Source organism: Staurois parvus, unplaced genomic scaffold (genome assembly GCF_062004578.1).
Source record: "Staurois parvus isolate SC_StPar_1 unplaced genomic scaffold, SC_StPar_1.0 ptg000229l, whole genome shotgun sequence".
Classification (NCBI taxonomy): domain Eukaryota; kingdom Metazoa; phylum Chordata; class Amphibia; order Anura; family Ranidae; genus Staurois; species Staurois parvus.
The window spans coordinates 1053416-1074185 of NW_028318025.1; the positions used below are offsets into that span (position 1 = coordinate 1053416).

The 20770-nt window shown below is 37.4% G+C and overlaps 1 protein-coding gene across 1 annotated transcript in view; it reads right to left on the reverse strand.

Annotated features, from left to right (window-relative positions):
* Positions 1-20770, reverse strand: part of EDIL3 (EGF like and discoidin domains 3) — an 841943-nt gene that overhangs the window by 252986 nt on the left and 568187 nt on the right. Inside the window, exon 6 of the mRNA XM_089679626.1 lies at positions 16887-17068. Coding sequence (XP_089535752.1) covers positions 16887-17068 — 182 coding nt within the window. The remainder of the gene's footprint in view (positions 1-16886; positions 17069-20770) is intronic.

The window sequence follows — 20770 nt, forward strand, 5'->3', positions numbered from 1 at the left end:
ACTATCACGATGCTCCGCAGCGCCATGGTAGTTCATTGAGAACTACAAGCGACTGTTGGGACTTGTAGTTTCTGATTCACACAGGACTGCGAATGAGTGACATGGCTGACATGGCTGGGTGGGCGGAACCCTGAACAGCCACGTTTTTTTCTAATTTGACAGTTAGCAGGGGGAGAGAAAATGTTACATGTTATACCCTGAATATGGGTGTAACATGTAACATGTTATGAAAAGTGAACATATCCTTTAAAATGAATGTTGGATAGGTAACACTTTGTGCAACTCTCAAAGTGACAAAATCTGAGAAAAAAATCCAATATTACAATCCACAGTATACAGTATGAAATGCAGCAGCATTGTAGGCACATTCAGATACAAAATCAAAATAGCTCAAGTACAAATGCAGTGCTTCAACATACAATAATCTAAGTTACAGATATTTACAGATAAGTTTTACAGATACGTTACCGAGATTAATGGGGCTTAGGCCACAACCATGGAGGCCATAGCTTTTAAAACTTGCCTGAGCACCCCCTGTGCTGATAGAGAAATCATTCTAATCTGCAATAGTTGTTTTCAGCCACACTGCAGCTTGATCTGTTATGGCTATTTCCACTAGACAGCAATCACATGTCAGCTGTACACAATGAATGGCTTTCATTCATAGCCATTCACTGTTTACTATTGTGATGATCACAGTGATCAGTATTGGCAGGGCCAATCACAGTGCATCTCTATTATGTGATAGCTGTGACCAATCACAGCTATCACAATAGTACACAGTAGTTGCTATTCGTAAAAAATTATTGCTTATAACAGTGACCATCACTGGTATAAACCCTGATCACCTCCCCAGAGTAGTACAATATCACTATAGTAACACTGCACTGCTCTGGTCACAGTATGCAAAAAAAAGAAAAAAAATTTTTTTGTAGACTATAACTTTCACTCTGACTAAATAATATACACTGATTTGGGATATTGTTTACCAAAGAAATGTATAAGGATACATTTTGGCCTACATTTATAGAAAAAAAAATGTATTTGCAAAATTTTAGAGAAAACATGTTTTTTTCAAAATTTTGGGTATTTATTTGCTTACCTAGGAAAAAAAACAGTGGGGATTAAATACCATCATACGAACGCTCTGTTTCCAAAAAATGATACAAATGTAATTTGGGTACAATGTTGCATGACTAAGTAATTGTCACTCAAAGTGTGACAGCGCTGAACTCTGGAAATTAGCCTGGGCAGGAAGGGGATAAACGTGTCTGGCGTTGAGGTGGTTAAACAAAATAAAAATATATTATATGAGCAACAATATCTGTTCTCCACAAAGCTGAAATGTCACTTGAGAGTGAAGTTCCACTTTAAATAGGGAAAGGAGCATTTATATTAAATACACAGAGTAAATGTTAAAAAATAATTAAAAACTTTTAAAAAACACAGTCCCACTACTAGCATGATCCTGCTATGCTGTTACAAAATGTATTGTCTGGGATTACATTTTTTACTTCTAAAAAGTACCATTGCAAGCATTATAATTATCTGTCAACACCAACTTATGAAAGTCCATAAACAATAAGGCCATCCAGCAATCATTGTAGGCGCATTAATTATCTGATTTATTGCTGCAAAAATACAAGAGTCTGCCAAAAGTATGGTATGGACCCAAACTTATGAATAATTAATTTCAAAACAAGTCTGTTAGATCCTTTTATCTGAATAATGGACATGCATAAAACAGTTTTAAAGTCAGATCACATTCATAAGATCAAATGTAATATTGCAATTGAAATAGAAGAATACTGTAGATAGGAAATCCTCCCATGAGGACACTTATTCTGGTGGCAACAGCTTAAAAAAGGATATCCTTTACTTTGGAGTGATCGTTTCTAATTTCCTATTTAGAAGAGTTGAATAAAATCTCATCAAAGAGACACACAATAAATAAATACATAAAAACAAAATTGATAAGGATATCAGATATGTCCTAATCTATCCAAAACTGGCTTTAGATATACTTAATGGGCTATTTTAAAAAATTATTTTTAATTTTTAGGTGTGTAAAATTAGCATTTTGGGTGTTATAAATCCTGAGAGAATTATCACATATAGCATATCCATCACTGTCAAACACATACAAATGACAAAAAAACCTCATATAAAACTGCTTAGTGTCAAAAATTGATGTGATATAAATCTACCACCCACACACCCACATTAAAAACAACTATATACATTTTCAGAAACTGAAAAAACCGATACCACGATCATTGTAATACTAAATGACACTTCATATTTAGAACAGCAGAAACTAGGCAAAACTACATTATGAGTGAATCTGTCCAATCAAAAGGTCAATAAAAGCTACATGAAAACCCATTACAAGTGTGAAATTGACCATCCGAATTCACAGGCTAGCAAAATTTTTGTTTTCTATTGTAGGCTGTTCATGCTATAATTGCCCACCAAACAGAAGCTTCTTGGGATCACAATAGAATGACAAGATAACGTAACAAAATAATTCCTTCACATACATGTAATGCGATAAAGAAAAACATGACAAAAACCTGCAGTGTTGAACAAGATGCGATTTCAAAGCTATTTACAATTTTGCCCCAGAGCAGTAATAAAACAGATGTGTTTTGCTGAGGTCTCAGCCTATTCTGACTTTTATTGCTGTGTTTCTGTTTCTCTAGACCAAATCAGACTTGACATATAACACCAGCAGCATTTTCAGCAAAAAATATCTGTAGCATGTACATATAATAAAACTTTTTAGTTGACAAACTTTTTAGCCATGAAATACTGTTAAAAATATCTCCCAAGCCTTACAAAAATCATAAAAATTATAGAACAGTGCATTAAGATTGTAATGTCTCTGACTGCAGGAAATGGGAAGCTAATGGAATCATTTAGAGAGGGATTGAGAGAGATTAAGAGAGAGAACTAATATATTATATATGATAAAAATATTAAAAACTGACAAATATTTCAGATGTTGCTAGCTTCCACTTGTATTTTACCTGGCTATCCTGAGAATAACATTATTCTTGGGAGGCTACACTCACTCCTCCATTTATATACTATATGGAGGGAGCAACAGTTGCCTCCCTGGACAGACGTCAAACATATCTGCCTTTTTTCATCTCTAATATATGGGATTAGTGGTTTACACAAGAAAGATAAGATTACTTTTGCTTTCAGTTCATCTCAGAGAAAGAACAATGAATTTCAAGTAAGACCAGCAGGTATTTTCTGTATTTGTTAGAAATGTTCTTAGCAGAAAAGCATATGCAGCCGCCACATATGAGAACTGGTAAACCACATTATATTAAATGTGGATTACTCCATACAATAATGCAATCATACAATAATAGTCAGATATTAACCACTTGCCAACTGCATTATAGCTGAAATACTGATAAAATATGGAACAGCACTTGCTTGCACTAAAACCACAACCCACAATATATGTCACTCTTAAAATATATAATGTGTAAAACTCCAATCTCTATCCCTGTCAACAATACTCTCAAAAAATATCCTTAAACATACAAATAGTCAATGTGCAAATTATATATGACACCCCCATACATTATTAAAAGTGCAATGTACTAAAAAAAGTGCAATAAGTGCAGTAAATAATCAGCATTCATTACTATAAAGTGCAGAGGGTCATCAATTACCCTCATTTATAAAGTGCATATAAAAGTGCATAATAGTATATAACATCCCCTTATTTTTTTGTAAATTGTGCAATATACTGATATAAAGCCTAAATTGCTCAAATCAAGTGCAAAAAACTTATACAAATAACAATGCTAGATAAAAAAGATTATGAAGAGGAGATGGAGAGAACATTAGCAGTTAGGAATATGTATAAGAATTTATCTGGAAACCCTACCAGGAAGTTGAAACATCAACTGAAAAAAATCATAAAGAAGGGGAAGAAACTAGGGATCCTTACAGAAAAGGAAGCTAAGTATTTGATACCAAAGGTACCTTGGATACCAATAATTTATTACCTCCCAAAAATTCATAAAAAAACACGGAAAAACCTCATGGGAGACCCATTGTAAGTGGGATAGATTCCCTTTTTTCGAAGGATGGGGAGTATCTGGATTTCTTTTTACAGGGCATAGTAATTAAAAATGAAGACTTTTTAAAGGATAGTGGAAAACTTATTAAATTGTTAAGGGCTATTAGTATAAAAGAGGATTTTTTTTGTTACAATAGATGTTGATACACAAGTATTGACCCAGATGATGCTAGGAAAGCTGTAAAATAGGCATTAGAGAATAAAACGAATTTAAAGAGGAAACAGAGGCAATGTATTATTGTGCTGTTGGAGTTTGTCCGACAATTTTGATTGGTGATGGTTACATCATGCACATGGTGATGGTTACATCATGCAGAATAGCAGTGGGAGTGATTATATTGATTGATTTTTTATTGATTTTTAAGCACTATTTTTCCTGTGGCACATTTCCATAATATATTTTTATAGCTGAAATACGGATACATCGTGGCCGGCTAGTTCTGGGAGAGTGCATCAGGTGTGCTCTGTGACCGCTGTGTCCTTTGGACATAGCTGGTCACGGATCGCGGTAAAAGGCCAAGCGGCCCTTTGTCATGTGATCAGCTATGTCCAACCACAGCTGATCGCATTGTAAATAGACTTGCAGGCTATTGGCAGTCTATTCCTTACGCGCTGTTACAACATGGGGAAAAGAAAGCCAGTAACCAGCAATTCTGACAGGGAGCATTTACACCGATAATCAAGGCACTGATCATCAGTGAACAAACATCCACTATCTCCTGCGCTCAAGGACTCCGATCAATGGAAGATTATTTAAAGAACAGTGTGTTCATCCAATGCTGATCAAAGGTTGTGCAGCTCTATCATGAAGCTAGTTAAGCTTGATAAAACTGTAGAAAGGGATAAAAGAAAAGGCGCACCTACCTTGCGTATTACCTCAGTAAACAGTGAACAATTTTATTGAAGAAATATACTCACAAGAGTAGCGATCAAACAGGCATAAAATAACCATAGTCAACACAGGGTTACAGGTCTCTTCTTCATCAGAGCTGGGTTTGACAGATAGAAAACCTCAATTAGGTAGAATTCACATAGTTAGGAGGCATTCAGCCACTGAGTGTCAGTCACTCAGTGGCTGAATGCCTCCTAGCTATGTGAATTCTGACTAATTGAGGATGGAATTTGTACGTGACCTGTAACCCTGTGTTGACTATGGTTATTTTATGCCTGTTTGATCGCTACTGATCATCAGTGCCCTGATTATCAGTGTAGCCCCATCACTGCAGCCTGTCAGTGCCCATCAGTGCAGCCTATGCGTGCCTATCAATACAGCTTACCATTGACCATCAGTGCTGCCTATCTGTACCACCTATCAGTGCCTATCAATGCCTCCTCATCAGTGCTGCCTATTAGTGCGGCCTCATCAGCGCCCCCCTATCAGTGCAGCCCATCAGTGCTACCTATCAGTGTCCATAAGTTTAGCAAAAAAAAAAAAAACCCAGTGGTGATTAAATACCACCACAAGAAAGCTCTATCTGTCTCCAAAATGATAAAAATCCAATTTGGGTGCAGTGTTGCATGACCGTGGAATTGTCACTCAAAGTGAGAGCACTGAAAGCTGAAAACTGACCTGGGCAGGAAGGGGGTGAAAGTACCATTAGGCAAGTGGTTAAACCTCTTGAGTTCCTAGTTCACTGCCATCAAGTACAGATTTCTGCATAGTTGTAAGGGTCTCATCTGTTTTAAGAAAAAGTGGGACAACATTTTGTAATGCTATTTTGAACATTGAGAAACAGAGATCTCAATTTCAGAGAGTGGAGGGCCCAGAGTATTCTGGGTTGGAAGATGACAGGTTGAATGTGAAGGTTGAAAAGGAATAAATACATAGTGTAGGGATAACATAAGTGGGACAAGGCACAATGCGTGGTCAAAAAAGAAAGAAAAAAATGTTCTTTTCTGTATTTTGGTATATTGGTTCATACCTGGGCCTTGAAAGCATCAGTGTCCCTATAAAGAATCCATGGAATCCATTTGATTTGAAATGCTTTGTGCCTATCACATTGTTGGGCAAACAATTCCTCCATCCTCATCAAATTATAGATTTCAGCTAACCATTCTTCATTCGTACAGTTTATGGTTGGGTGCCAATGTCTAGGTATGCTTGTTAATAATATGGTAATGTCTGAATGTGTATAGCCAGAGATTCACTTTACACCAGTATTTATTCATGTATAATTACCCTTTCAGAAATGTCTTAAGGCCAGTTGCAGACCTCAATGTACTTTACAGTAAGGCAGCCCATTGTTATTGCTAATGCACCAGATTGTGTCCTGTGATGCACACGTGCCTTTATTTTCCCAGCAAATCACAATTGCTCACATCTGTGCCTTGTGGTGCATTAAGACGCGGGTCCACTGTGGTGCATTGTGTTATTCTTTTCATGTGTCACTGTGTTTTGTGATTATGCAGTGTACAACACTTATTTTGATGCATGTCACTGCCATGCAAATGTGAAGGGCTGCCCTAAAAGTACCCCTTGCTACGTTACCCTTTTATAAAGAAGTCCTTGACATGTGTACATTCTTTTTCAGTACCTTGTGTATAAATGTTTTCCAAATAATTCTTAATGCATGTAAATCATTACAAAAAACTTACAGGGATCTGACTTGTAGAATTACTATTTATTATAGAATTATTATTGGATGAATCTCTGTATTGGATGAATCTCTGTATTAATATAATTACATGTTTTTTTCACAAACAAGAAAACCCCTTGCCCTATTAGAAAATATCCTCTATATTACACTAAGTTTGAGAATTTATACTTTAAATCAGCAGAAATACTAGAAACTGGCACAAATGTATTCTTAGACTGCAGGCTATATGCAATAACATGTTACCAGTGCATTTATTTCTTATATTTATTTATTCCCTTAAGATTTACTTTAGTTTTCCTTTTGAGCTAGCCATTAACTAATGGGAGTTGTGTGCAATATGTTAAATCTTTTATCGAGTTTAAATTCTGCTGTTTCCATAGCAACCATCCCCTTTTGACACTTTTTAACAATTGCTAATCTCTTGACAACTGTATGTACAAGAATGTTTTCACCTACTATACTTTACTTCATAAATGATGACAACGTGCAGTAATTTGTATAAAGCTATAGGAAAATGAATAACAGCTACCAAATAATATTAAGTAAATAAGGCCAAAGAAGGGAAAAAATATTTAGCATTTTAAAAGGACATGTGGGATTTTTGGTGAACCTCACAAATAGCCTTTTCATTTGTATGCTATGTTGACAATTAGTATTAATAATGAGCTGCTAGAAATTTATAAAGGGCATATATGTGATGCTTATTACAAAAATGAAATCATCATTATTGTTCACTGTACAGTGAATAAAGAATATTTTCTTATGGGCTCCGCAATGTAATACATGATAGTCAATGCAATCAGTTCAGAGCATCAAGGTCCTTGCATGCTAAATTCTGTTTCGCCTTATCCCCAGGATGCTAAAACAGTTACTATTTTGTTACAAGTAGAAAGTAATTACAAATTTGTATTACTATTTTTTACTATTTTATAACAAAATAAAACAATGTTTAATGGCTGATAATTGATATTCTAAAATTGTAAGCCTTTTTAGGGTAAAGAATGCTCTGTTTTAGTTTGAATATTGATAATATGTCGGGTGGGAGTTAAGGATAGATGTTGGGAGAGTTTTGCCTAGAGTGAGCTAAACACACAATCATGTAAAAAGGAAATAAAAAAAACAGGGGTTCATCTTGAACATGTGTGACTGACTGAAGATAAAAGAACAAAGTTGCAGTTAACTAATGAACATGCTACAGTATATACATGAAACTTTTTTTAAAGTTCTATATTTCTTTATTTTCAGAAAGAAAAAGACTTACACAATACACCAAAAGGTCACATATTCCTTCTTTGAAATGTATACCAAGCAAGGAATTACAGAACAATCAAGTTTTGCATAGATAATAGGATCATTCAGAAATGACAAGAAGTGTTATAGAGTAATTGATCAGTAAGTGATCTAAATGGGGGGAAAAAGTGACCAAGATGGAGAGAAGAATGGAAAGGGACATGGGGGAGAGGGGCGAGAAGGCATAGGGCATTACAGGGGCGGAAAAAAGAAAAACGAAAAAAAACATGCCCAGGGTGACAAACAGTTAAGGAGAAGATTTAAGTGTCCTCAAACATGAGGGCTTCACCTTCTTTTGAAAATATAAAGTCTACCCCTTAAAACCAGGCCTTCTTAAAGGTTTCATGCTTATTCTGGGAGGAGAGAATAAGGTCCTCTATAATACAAATTACATCAACTCTGTGTAACCAAAGATAAACCACAGGAAAATCTGTGTATTTCCATTTTAGAGGAATGTATGATTTAGCAGTATTCAAGATATGATGGAGGATAGATTTTGTGTACATTTTGTTGGGATTTGAAGAATGACAAACAGAAAGAAGGCTTTTACATCTGGAAGTGTGAAATCCTTGAATTTCTGGAAATCCTTGAAATCTCTCATACTTTGATCCAGAAAGGGGTCAGTTCAAAATATGTGGAGGAGTGAGCCCATCTCTGAGTAACAATGCCAGCAGGTATTAGGAATTTTGTATAGGACAGAAGGGGTTCTGTACCACCTTGATATGATTTTATAGTTAGTTTCCTGGAGACTGCAGTTTATAGAGGTTTTTACAGAGAAACAGTATCCTTTGACTTTGTGAAGAGAGAAAATCATTTGTAGATCCTGCTCCCATTGAGAAAGGAAGGGAGCCTTGTAATGTTCCTGCAGTTGGAAGAACAGAGCACAGACCAGGGGGCAGTAGCATGCACAAAAGGAGGGGTCCTTTTCTGCTTTGGGAATAACAGTCACATTGGCTCTCAGGGAGTCTTTAGAAAAATGAGAATGTGAACTGAGCGACTGTAGTACTTTGGTTTGGTGAGGTACTATTTGAGGAAAAAGAGTTTAGTGAGTGGTGATGCCATGAGGGCCAGGAGATTTACTTGGTTTCAAAGAGTTAACAACCTGAATTTCCTCTTGTGAGACAGGGGCATCTGAGACTGAGTATTCCAGTTTAGACAAATTAGATGAGGTGATATATAGCCTTTGATTTTGGTATGTTGAGAAAGGGACTCGGTGGATAGAATCTGGAGATCGTAGAAAGAGGAGTAAACAGATTCAAATGCATTTGCAATTTTTTAAGGATTTACTATGGCTGGCACATAGGAGAGAAGGCTTTGATCTTTAAGGGCTGAAGCAAGAAGACAATCACACTTGTTACCTTGTTCATAGTATCATCTCCAGCAACGAGCTTTGACTTTATGGAATTAATGGGAGAAAGTTGGTTTTGCAGCAAGAGAAGCTCAACTCTCACTGTCAAGTGGAGTGGAGTTTTCTGTGCAAATTCAAAGCGATGGATGTCATCAAGAAGTTGTCTCTCTTTTTCTTCCCTTTCATGTTTAACCCTAGGACTTCATTCATGGGCTTATCATACGATCATGGGATAAGAGTCATCTGTGCAATTGTTTTTTAAAGTACAGGGCCAGTTCTTAAACAACATCTACCAAGATCAGTGGTTCCTAAAGTAAACTTTCATTCAGGCACCATTCCAATGCTTTGTTTGATTTGTTAAGCGAAAGAGTGGGCTCGACAGATATTGGGGAATGGTCCGACAGATTATAGAGATAATTGAGGAGGTATGAACTAAGGTGATGGCTCTGTGTGGGATCAGAAATAAGTCAATATGACAGTACTGATTGTGTGAAGGTGAGTGGAATGTATAATCGTTTTCATCCAAATGCTGTGGATGCCAGATATCAATCAGCTATGCTTTATGGAGTAACTGGAGAACATGCCTGCAAGCACAGTGTGGAACAAAAGAACTACCCGATGAAGCATCCTGGGACTGGTATAGAGGGATGTTCTAATCACCACTGAGAATTAGGGTACCTTCCATACAAGGCATCAACCGATTTATGAGAGATTCAAGAAATTGGTGTTGAGTTAGTGCTTGGGTCACAGAATGCCACAAGGTATTTGCCATTAGCTTTGCATCTTGTATCAAGGAGAGTAAAGGACTGATTTGAAAAATATCATTGAGACCCCTTTAGATTTGGATAACTATGGAAAGAGATGGGGAAATGATTATCACAGGGTGTGGGGGATTTTTCTTCTTTTTTTCAAATGTGTTTCCTGGATAAACACAAGTGTGTGAAATCTTTTCAGTCCCTAGAGCAGAGTTTTGTATTTTTCAGGGAAGTCAGATCTCCCCCTCGTGACCTGCACACCCGAGCAGATGGAGGATAAATAAGCTGGGGGGCAGGTAATAAGTAAGGGAAAATAAGTAGGAAAGGATATAGGTTAGAACTGAGGGGACCAAGGTGGCCTAATAGCAAATAGTGGAGTGTCTCAGCACCCAGACAATAGGTGCAGTGAGTACTCTTAAACCTAGGTGGGGCAGAGGTTGGCAATCAGGGGTGTTGAGAAGCCTCACGGTGACTGCCTACCTAAGGGAAACATGCAAATAATGAAAATAAACCCTTGTGCTGTGTAGGAAACTAACAAGTTACTATTGTGCAAATAAGGAGGAGAGGGTATGAGAGGTGCATAATGGAACTACCCATCATTCACAGAGAGTGTCAGCCATAGGGCAGATTGATAGGGCTCAGGTGAGAAATATCTAATGCAATTAACCAGTGTACCTTGGGTATAGAAATATGCTGCACCTTCATACAAGTTGTGATACAATCCACCACATGTAATCAAGTCCACATAGGCAGTTCAATTCAGTGAGAACAGATTGTGTGATAGCAGACATGCCCCTTTTGGGCACATGCTCACCTTATGCATTGGCCCTCATTACAAAGGTCTTATTGCACCTTTAATCAAATGAATCAGACTCCATAAACCCAGCTGGACTCTCCCAAGGCTCAAACAAGCCTCCCTAAAATACATACTCATTAAATCCAGCAATCCTCTCACTTTAGGTGAAAAGCAGGTTTCCTTGTGCCCCCTTGATGTCAGACCAATGAAACCCATAGGGCGTTACCTTGAGCGTGGCTTGGTAGCAACTGTTTGAGAGGTTTTCCATGCTGCTGGAGGTATTTGTATATTGCCAGTGTTACAGCCATCAACCTGAGCAGCATTGGAATGGTTTTAAACTGACATTGCAGATTTTATTATGTGAGTGCATTTTCTCCTTTCTTTTATCACAGTGAGCCCCATGTCAGCTTTTGTATCTTTTGGAGCACTGAGCCAAGCTTTATCACTTGATCCGAGAGGATTACATTTACCGTATATTTCTGTAACATAAATGTAATATATTGCAGCTTACCAATCAGATGTGGTGGCTGTATTAGTTTTTTGTTTTAGGCTTTTTTCCCTATGATTTCTATGGTGACCTGGCCATTAATGCAGTCGTAAAAAAAGAAAACAAATGCAACCCCCACACATAAGGATTGTAAGCTGCAAAAGAATAAACGTTTGCTTTTGGATTTAATACTGCTTTACGTGATCCTGACATTTGTCACTGACTTTTTTTGTCCCTCTAAGTGTTTTAGACTACATGAGATTGAGGCTAAACAAAAAGTGTACTTTTTGCTGCACAGGATTAAAGTGAAGAATGTAAGCAGGAAAGTCAGTCTACTGTACACCAATTACCTTTACTCCAGGGTTGGACCCTGTCACGTTTCGTTTCAGAAGAAATGTATTATATGAATTTGTATTTCCACAATCATTATAAACTAAAATACCAGAACATTTGTTGTATGCTATTGTGTTTGTAAATTAAAAAAAAAAACATTCAATGTTACTGACACTGCTAATTCCTATGGTGCCTACAGATATTAGACTATGATCATATTGTATTTAAATGTTTGTAGGTACCTCCACAACCCTGGAAATGCCTGCCTAGGGGAAAATTAATTGTTACTATTGTTACCACATAAATACGTAGCAGGTGCCTATCTATAGGAAAACAGGTAAGCTCACCTGATAAGCCATCTGCTGTTTGCTGGGATTGTTAGTGAATAATAATATATGCTAACATGATTAGTGAATAATTGTATGAAACAATTGCCTTTGCTGAATGATTTTTACAACTTCACAATATTCAAAAATACACCAGGTCAACCCATGTACAAGAAAAGTATAATTTCCTCTTTTATCAAGCAGGTCACATTATCGCTACACAATACCTGTAGAAACAGACAGTTGAAAGACACATCAATTAGGAAGCATCTAAAATGCAGTTAGACAGAATGAATGGATAGTGTGTCAGCAGTTCCTTAAATCAAGAAAAGATACATTCCAGAGAAAGCTCCAAACAAGGGTAAATGCAAGTGTAGAGATGGGAAGAAAAATAGAGATGACAATGAGCTAAGATTTTAGTTGTTACACTGCCAATTAAACAGCCAGACATATGTGTATGAGATGCTTAGAAGGAATGATCAAAAAAGAATTCTTAGATTACAGATATTGTTATCAGAGGTACATCGGCAGAAATTTTACAAGATAAAAGGGAGACAAATTTGAAACATACTGATCTAAATGGCATGCTTTGAAAAAGCAGCTGATTGTGTCTATGAGATTAAAAACTATTAAACAAAATAGGATACAAATTATAGAAAGTTTGGGATAGCATCACGGTTAGGTTTGATGACCACCAGTGTGAAGCTCATGGTAGCTTGACACTTGCTACATGTGTTCTTATTTGAAAAACGTAAACAGCTGTCAGCAGAAGCAAGAGAATTTCTGGTCATTCTGTAAAGAAGGGAGGCACACAATGACAGCCTGTTCTAGACACATACTGGTATACAGTATGAAGAGAACTAGATAAATATGTCTCACTCTTTGGATACTTGATGTTCTTCCTGCTTCAATTTTCAAACAACTACATGTCTACTGCCTTGATCAATTTTAATATTCCATATTGCTAATAAAGGCTGAACTCATGTCTAATGATCAAGAGGTTCAAGAGTGATTTAGATAAATCCAAAAAAACAAAAAAGTATTTTAAAAACTGATTTCATTCACACATATTTCTAAAAACACAAGTCAATGGTTAAGCCCGTTTTCAAAAGCATACTGTATATATACCTGTAACATACTCTGTAATGACCATTTTGCATAATCAATATTGGGTGATAAATAATTAATGACCAAAACATCATAAAGCTCCAGTGAAATGAAAAGAAGATTCTTGTGCTCTGTGATCAGCTAGATATATTCTAATCAACAAACATGGTCTGCAGTTGCAACTATCAGTAACCGGAGAGATCAAAAGGCTGTACTGCCCCACTAACCAGTATTTTATACAATTTTAATGAAGGGTTAGCCTGATACAGTTACATGTATTAATATATCCTAACTGATTGCCAATACACCTAAATTACATAAAATATGTACCCTGAAATCTCTTAATCCAAGAACAAACAAACTGCATTTTAGCATTATTTAGGTGCAATGACTCCATTTACTTCCTCTTTTCAACCATTTTTCTTTTATTGTCACCTGGTGATCAATACAATAACACAGTTCCTGACCTAGGGTAAAACACTGAATCACTGTATTGTATCTGTGGAGTAGCAATATTTGTCAGCTCCTATCTGGACTACAATACACACCTCATCTCCATAATTTAAAGGGGAGGTGTTCTTTAGTCAACTGAAGGTAACTGGGAAAGAATGCAACACTGCTTGAAACTTCAATGCAGCAAATGTACTGTGCAAGAACTTGTTGGACTTCATTTCCCATAAGGAAAAACAAATATTTTGGCACTTATTAAACAGATATAACAAAACACTTTCAATTTCATATTTTAAGTGGTTCTAAAGCCAGGACATTTTTTTACTATAATGCAGGGCTGGCTTTAGAACTACTTTAACAATGAAATTGAAAGTGTTTTGTTATATCTGTTCAATAAGTGCCAAAATATTTGTTTTCCTCTGGGAAATGAAGTTATCTCACAAGTTCCTTCACAATACCTTTACTGCACTGAAATGCCCCAGTATTTGTATCACCCCTTCACCCCCCCCCCACTTGTACTTACCCGAGTCTTCACTCGATCCAGCTCTATGCCCATCTCTAGTGGCTCTCTCCTAAACACCTACATTCACAGGACACATAGGCAGAAGCGGGAGCCATTGACTCCTGCTGTAGTCAATCAAAGACTGTAAGCAGAGAGTGGAGGGGCAGGACCTATGGATGCACACAGCCCAGCTTGGGAGCGAGTCTGCACGTAGGCCTCCATTGTAAGTGGCTTCTTATGGTGGCACACGGAGAAGAGAAGGAGCCAATATCACCAGTGGGGAACCCCAGAAGAGGAGGGTCAGGCTAAGCATAAAATGTTTGTTATTTAAAAAATATATATCTTAGTCTTTTCAATCACTTGAAGGAAAAGTTCATTCTTACGGTTTACATACAGTCAAAATCCAAATCCAGCAAGTTTATTTTTATTCTGAATAGAAGGGGGAGGGGGGAGGTTATAAAACTTTTGTCAGGTTTTGTTGCTCTCTGTGTACATTTCAGAGATTTCATCTTATGTCTTGTTCCTATGAAGGGAGCCAAGGGGTAAAAACTGATAAAATTCTCAATTGAAGATACAGAAAGCAGAAAATATATATTTCTGTAAATAGCAGTAGGCCCTTCCCTTTTCCAGGGTGAACCTGTTCCTTCCATTTCTTGCCCTGGTGGAAAAAAGGTGTGGCTAAGTCTCTTCATTACATTTACAAGAAACAAGTCATAATTCTTCTCCACCCTACTGAAAACTAAAACAATGGTTTTGCTTAAATTGAGTTTTAATCCTAATACAAATTGCTCATGATCTTTTATTGTATACATTTTGCATTCCTCAAAAACAGATTGCTTATGGAAAACAAAGTTGAGGATACAAATATTAGTAATAATTAGGGATGAGCTTAAGGTTCACCTTGGATGTTTGGGCATTTGGATGGACACCTGAACATTTTCTGTGGGAGCAGAACAGCATGAATAATAGCTGTATTACTTCTGCTCTTTTACATGACAACTCCCCGCTGTTAATGGTTGTCAAGGACGCTGGAGCTTTCAGGCAATATTTACTTAGCAACTGGAAGATGTTTTTCTTGTTCACATTTTTTATTAATTCTGTGTAAGAGGCTCAGTTTACAGAGTACAAAAGGCATAAATATAAGGCTAATAGCATATACACACGATAAGAAAATTGTTAGAAAAGTTTCATATGAGGACCAATTGTCTGATAATCTGATCAGTAGTACACAGCTTTCAAGAACCGATCACGACAATTCATGCGACAATATCCGAAGGGACATGTTTCTCGTACGATACCAGATCGTATGATTTTCGTTTAATCAGTACAGTAGTCGTCGGAAAATACAATACAAATACAACTCAATACATTACTTCACTTTCATAATTTTTTTCTTTCTTATGAGAATTTTCGTAAGTTTAGTACCCTTTTCATTTTCAATATCGAAACTAGCATGCAAAAATAAAAAACGATGCTCATTTGTTTGACATTCTTATCGTGTGTACGGGGCATAAGTCTAGCCATACATTATACAATTTTCTTGTGCAAATTTCCTTTAGATTTACCAAAACCATATAATATGAGGTCAAACCTAAACACTTTTAAACTGTATGCATTCAGTCAGGCCCTTACATTATATAAAACAGAGGGCGCACAGGCCTAGTGCATTACCATAAAAAATGTTTAATAAAAAATAAAGTATGTGTTGTACTCACAAACGACAATATAGTCAAGGCACATCATAAAGAACAGCTGGGTCAACACCGCGCTCAGTAACAGTCCGCAATAGGGAGTTTAGACATCCAAAAGGCTGACGCGTTTTCAGGACTTGCCTCTTCCTCAGTGCCCTATATTGTCGTTTGTGAGTACAACACATACTTTATTTTTTAGTAAACATTTTTTATGGTAATGCACTAGGCCTGTGCGCCCTCTGTTTTGTCTTTCCTCATTCAGTATATTTGTATTTCCCCGGTCCATTTGAGGGCAGCAAGGTGTGCATGTTCCAGGACATTCTTAATGTGGTTGTAGCCTGCATCGAGTCCATCCCCAAGTGCAGGAGCATTTGTGTTTGCTGGTCCTTACATTATATAGTTAAATCTGAGGGAAATTGAATAAGAAAAATTTATAACGTATGTATTGTATGTAGAGTACATGTAATGTAATGTATGTACTGTACATGTAATGTATTTAGAGTACAGGACAATCATATATTGAGACTTTGTCAATATCATTAGTCAGATAGCAAGGAAAGGTATGCTAGCTTACGTAGAAAACCATACAAAAACAGCAGTGCAGGGTTACTGGTGGTGCAAAGAAAGAAAATTTCATGATTTATGGACTGCTTTAGAGTAAAGGTTTTCACTACATTGCACACATCAGCACAGGTCCAATCACCATATATTATGTTAATTAAAATTGGCTTAACTTGTTCCTTTTCTGCCTCAAATCACATTACTAGTCTGGCTCTCTCTTTCACAATCACTGTCCCCCTTCCCCTTTAATCGGGTTCCAGTGGCCTTTCAGGCAGACTCAAATTCTGAACTCAATTTATATACTTTAGGAAGGGCCACTCTCTGTATATAACTACCCTTTGGGCTACCCAAGGTAGTTTGTCACAGCATATACAGGATTAAATGAACAAAATAGCACCTAATTATTTACTAAGTGGACGCTTACCCTCCCTTGAAATATTACATTTGTCAGCATTACATTGGTTATACTACACAAGAAAGTCATTAGCCAATGGGCTTTAAAACTTGCCTGCAAAGAAAAAATATATAGGTGCATTACCTGAATCCATGGCCACCTGTCATTTTCTGCAGAAGTCCAGGCATTGACAAGTCCTTTTTTATTCAGTCGGGCAAAATATGGGTACCATTTTTGTAATCCAAAAAGAGCTCTGTGAGTTGAGGATGCTGTTATTTGTTGGTTTGAGATGATCCCTCCTTCCATACCCAGTGGTCCAGAACACCCTAGTAAAAGTAAATTAAAGTCAGATTATGTATGAAACATTTATTTTGCTTACAGGGAATTCCTTCCTTAATTAAGAAAGGGGTGAAAGTACTTTGTAGACAAGGGAGGACTGAGAACATTTGGACTACTAGGAAAGCACAACAAACTAACCTTTTCATGGTATACATTAGATAGTTTTCTGTGAGCTAACGAATATGTACCTCACAAACGAGGGAATTCAGAGACAGGTACACAAATGTGTCCATGTCCCCAGTGAGTTTGCCAGTGTCCACAGTGAAAATTACCCAGTGCACTCACTTTTGCGCTACCACCTTGGCCACTGCTCCCATCACACTGATGAAAGATCCAGGAGTTGTGTACTAGGGGTGAACAAAGCTTGATGTGGAACTGGAAGACTAGTTCCCCATCATGTCTGCTTTACTTTTGATTGACAGCACAAAGGGATGGGTGAATCCAAAGCCGCTATTCAGTCCAATAGCTGGTTTACAATCCACCTAATGCTGTGCACTGTTAATCAAAAGTAAAGCAGAATTGATAGGAAACTAGTTTCTCAGTTTCCCATCAGGTTCCACTCACCCAGTGACAAATCATTTCCCAAATATTGGCATTGCCATATTTGAGTAATGATATCACATTTACTTACATTTAGCTTTTGGCTGGGGAATCTCAAAGCAAAAGCTAAATAGGGTAATGAATTCAGCCCTATTTAGGAAGCTGTCACATACGTGACAGCTTCCATGCACAGGGAAATCCTGCTTTTAGTACTTGTGTACCTCCTGTATATCAGTTCAGAGCTGTTCATATTTACAGTCAGTTTTGTAATATAAGAACTGGTGGTAATTCCTTTAAGAATTTGTTGAAGCCATAGGGACAGGTTATTAAAGTGGCAGTAGAAAAAATGCTTGCCTGAATTAGGTGCAGGTAGTTCTTAGGAGAACTACCACAACATATCTGTCAATAGGGCTAATTTGAATTCCCCTTTTAGTGTCCTGTGGTGCCAAGGTGACAAAGTGATTGTTGGTCATAGTAGAGGGTGGGTGTTGTCATAAAAATGTCCTCAATTGTAAGTTACCTTTTCACATACAGTATACATGTTTACAAAAAGGGGGATTATAGAGGAGGGAGTACACAGTAGGCAGCAAGTTGAACCAGATGACTGCTGCTCTCAGAAATAGATATGGATTCACCTAACTAAAATAACAATTAAAACACAGTGAAATCATCACAAAACATCCTCACTTGCAGCTTCCTTTGGTAACTGAGCACAACCCATTTTACAATTTTGCATTACACCATCATTGGCTTCCTTTGTATTTCACATACTCTGGGTCTGCACAGCTAAAACCAAACTGCTATTACTATAGCGCAACAGTTACAGTAAACTGGGTATACACGTTCATTATTTTTTTTTCCAACCAGTGGGTTGAATAAAATAAATAAATAAATAAACAGACCCCCCACATCAACACTTCAATGTGTGATACGGGAATCTTTAACACTGTGATATTGTATTTTGACCAGAGAGACTGAATACATTGATCAACTGCTGGTTTCCAGCAAGACCATTCGACAGAAGCTAGCCTTTAGACTGTCTTCTATTGAATAGACAGCAGTGCACATGTACTGTACCTGTACTGTACATGTGTACGAGGCTTTACTTTTCAAAATTGTAAATTAACGGACACAAAGTGGGTAAATTGTCTCTTTCAACCTCTCTACTTCATGATAGTGTACCTTGCATAGCTCTGACATCTACATTTTTTCCATGTGACACTAAGGGTAGTGAGTTGAATGTAGTAGGAGGGAAATGGCATAAGACAGTTAAACTAGCAGAGAAAAAAAGAATAAGTCTAGTTGTGTAGGCAAACGCTGTGATCATAGGTTTGAATAGGGAGCAGATTACTATACATGAGAAAAAATGTTTTGTAACTGATTGCAGCTGCAAAAGGCATGACTACAGTATACACAACATACTGTATACAGTATATAAATGCATATATCAATGCCCCACAATTCTAATAAAAATATGTTTATATCAAAATTTTAAAAACTCTTAGTTTCATAATACGGCAGCTAATGTATAATCCATCAGTGTACAGACTGTGCCAATAAAGCAACAATCATCACTATAATAAAAAAAAAAGGAACCAAATCAAATAAGTTGTAACATAAGTATAATAGGATAACATAAAAGTCCAGTAATCTATAGTCTCTGCAGTTGCTTGCAAATCCTCACTGCTGTGCAACAAAGAAACGGTGTATATTCTTGTAAATAATCATGATTCTTTACCACAATGGGATCCAAAACCAATATCAGTGTGAGTCCCAACACACTGTGCAAAAGAAGAACTCAACAGAACAGAATGAACTATGTATTGTAGGAAAGTCTAGCAGCGCTTGTTTGTTTTAATCCTCAGTTCTGATCTTAGAAGTTCTTGTCTTCCACTCTCCATCATGCCAACAGAATAAAAGAGCTCCTATAGTGTAAAACCTTCTTAAACCTTTTATTGAACATTAAAACCAAATGCACTCACTTGTATATATGCTACATAACTGTACTGATTTTAAAGCACATGTGTATATTAAATCTGCCAGTTAAATAAGATGACTCTCTCTCAATGCAGACTGGCAGAAACTGAGTCGTATAGCATGTGTTTTGTAGCTCCACTTTCTGATACATTACACCAGACCTCTGTGTCATGGAGTGTTCAACAATGGGGCTGAATTCAATCACCCACTGGCTTTTGTTGCTCATTTGTTGTCATTGCTCCCTCTTCTCCCCTGCATTAGTTACTCCCTGGCACAGTGGATCAGAAGCTTCTGCATCATGTGACTTCAACAGAGCACTTGACAACGGGGCTGAGTTGCAAGAGCAATGACATCACCCGCTAACTTTTATTGCTTATTTGTTTTTGGTGCTCCCTCCACTCCATGAGACAGAGGATCAGGCGCTTCAGCATCATGTGACTGCACCATAGCAAACTGAAAATCTGGATTTATATATATACTGATCTTGGCTGATATGCTGCACTTACTTTCTGAAAAGCAGAGGTCCACATAGTGATACAGTGGAGCAGATATTCAATGTTTTTATTTTCTAGTTTAAAGTTCCACTGTCATCTTCTGTCCTTTTCCCTGGTCTGATATAATTTGACAGAACTAAGTTTTCAAATTGAAAGGATACTCTAACATGCACAGGAGGTTTTTAGCTCTAAGGCAATTGCATAATGCCCATCAATCCCTCTAAAGACTATTGTTAGTTTAAAGTGATTGTAAAGTTAATAAATAAATGTCATGCTTAACAGTTCTGTGCACAGAGCAGCCCTGATCCCCCTCTTCTGGGGTCCCCCACGGGTTCTTTGGGCTTCTCCTCTTCCCCGTGTGCCACCATAGGAACCCGCTTCCTATGGTGACAGATGTGTGGGCTTGATGCCAAGCCATTCACCGCGTGTCCAGTGACAAACAGTGTGGCTCAGCCCCACCCCTTTGTCACTGGATATGATTCACAGTAACAGGAACCAATGGTTCCTGCTGCTCTCACTGAGTCCAGTGAGGAGGAAGAAAGAGAGCAGCGCCGTTGCTCTCGGGCACAGCGCTGGATCAAGAGGGGGCTCAGGTAAGTATTTTGGGGGGCTGGGGAGTGTCTGATCACAGAAGGATTTTTACCTTAATAGAGAATGCAGCGTTCAGCCTTTAAACCT